The sequence below is a fragment of the Branchiostoma floridae genome, chromosome 10, assembly GCF_000003815.2.
Source record: "Branchiostoma floridae strain S238N-H82 chromosome 10, Bfl_VNyyK, whole genome shotgun sequence".
NCBI lineage: Eukaryota > Metazoa > Chordata > Leptocardii > Amphioxiformes > Branchiostomatidae > Branchiostoma > Branchiostoma floridae.
This window is the reverse complement of record NC_049988.1, coordinates 13,816,530-13,818,141: the sequence shown is the minus strand read 5'-3', so window position 1 is coordinate 13,818,141 and position 1,612 is coordinate 13,816,530. Positions and strand designations below refer to the sequence as shown.

The window sequence follows — 1,612 nt, the reverse complement described above, 5'->3', positions numbered from 1 at the left end:
AGACGCTTGATTATGTATTTATAGACATAAAAGGTAACGTTACGCAAAAGGAATATACAAAAGTGCCCTTGAAAAAGGCTGTGACGTCAACATACGTTACCCTTCAAGGTATTATGTACGCAGCGGACATAACAGAATATCTTTAGACCAAGGATGACGTCCTTGGTCAGACTAGAATAAAAATGTGATGAGTACATCAATGTTCTATGACACTGATGCATGGATCAAATTACCAAAGGTGGCAGCACCCCTGCACCAACCCCTTCCCCCTCCCCCCTTCTTCTTCACAGGGATAGATGTCCCTGATCAGTGTGTGTATAATTGAACATTATGACAAGTAGAGACGGGAACGTTATGCCAAACAGGCGTTGACCATAATAAATCCAGGACGTAAAGCCCCTATTCACGCCACAGCTGCCATGCAGGCTCACGGAGGGCGGGAGAGACACACAAAGGTGCTTGAAAAATGGCCCAGTTCAGGAATATAATAACGTGTAACGCCATCCTCTACACACACAAAAACAGCGATTTCTACCTGATATGCTAACATATCACGGTGTGTATTTGCAGGTCTGACGTGGGGTTATACCTGGATCGGACGTCTTTCACGGTCTGGTGTATCGTGGCTATTTTGTCCGGAATGGAGAATAAAAGTTGGCATTTTTGGGGACGTTCCAACAAATCGGCTACAAACGAGACGTCTGTTGAAAGAGCACGTCTCATATTTCCGTCAGCGCACGGAATATTTCCGTCATGACAGCGTCTGTATCATTCATATTCAAACACCAGCTAGACACGGGGAGCCAACATTCACAAATTCCTCGCCTGCTGTGAATTTTTACCACTACAATGCGGACACAAACACACACCAACCGTATACTACTGCCCCTGTTTACAACTGGCCCACTGCCCAACGTGTTTTTCAGTTCGAACGGTCACTCGCTCCTCTCACGTAACCACTTCCCATTCTTTCACATTTTTGCACAGAATTTGCAGATCTGGTATATATCTATGGTTTTCTGAGTACAGGAGGGGTAGGAAAGGGTATGTTTAACCGTGCACACAACAAACCGCTACACAACACTGTTCCCACCAACATTTTTGCACATAGTATTTGGCAGAGGGCCAAACCGGCAACAACAGTCTCGAGTAGTGTGACAAGGCCCCACAACTCGCCTCGCCATTCACGGATCGGTACGGGAAAAACCTACCTTTCAGTCCCGGGGAAGTCGGGCTCCGACGCTCGGGGGACGCTCTGTGGTCTGGGGATCTTCTGTTCTTCCCTGATGGCCATAGCGGCGTGGGGGAAGACGACGGCGAGGCTTTCGAGACGGGGCTTCCCTGCCGTAGCGAGAAAACCTTGGTGGCCTTGATGGGCTGCAGCTTCGGCCCCGACCCATGCGCCAAGTTTGGGGAGGGATTTTTCCGCACACGCTGAGTCGACATCTTTGCGAATTAACAGCAAGATAGGTTAGACCCTTAACTATCCGTGGGCCAAGTTTGGTGCGATTTGGCGCACGTTTAGCGCTGAAAAGACACCTTTCCGCGACACTCCTCCCTCCTGGATTCTCCTTCTCGCACTCGGGCAGGCCACAACAGTGTTCCTCCTTTT

At 49.0% G+C, this 1,612-nt stretch overlaps 1 protein-coding gene across 4 annotated transcripts in view; it reads right to left on the bottom strand.

Annotated features, from left to right (window-relative positions):
- LOC118423794 (glucocorticoid-induced transcript 1 protein-like) overlaps positions 1–1,612 on the bottom strand; it is a 73,147-nt gene extending 71,535 nt beyond the window's left edge. For 2 of the 4 annotated variants that reach the window (XM_035832027.1, XM_035832030.1), the window contains exon 1: positions 1,212–1,611. In XM_035832027.1, coding sequence (XP_035687920.1) covers positions 1,212–1,446 — 235 coding nt within the window. In that variant the 5' untranslated portion in view covers positions 1,447–1,611. Of the gene's footprint in view, positions 1–1,211 lie in introns of all 4 variants that reach the window. The other 2 variants (XM_035832028.1, XM_035832029.1) reach the window with 2 other exon arrangements.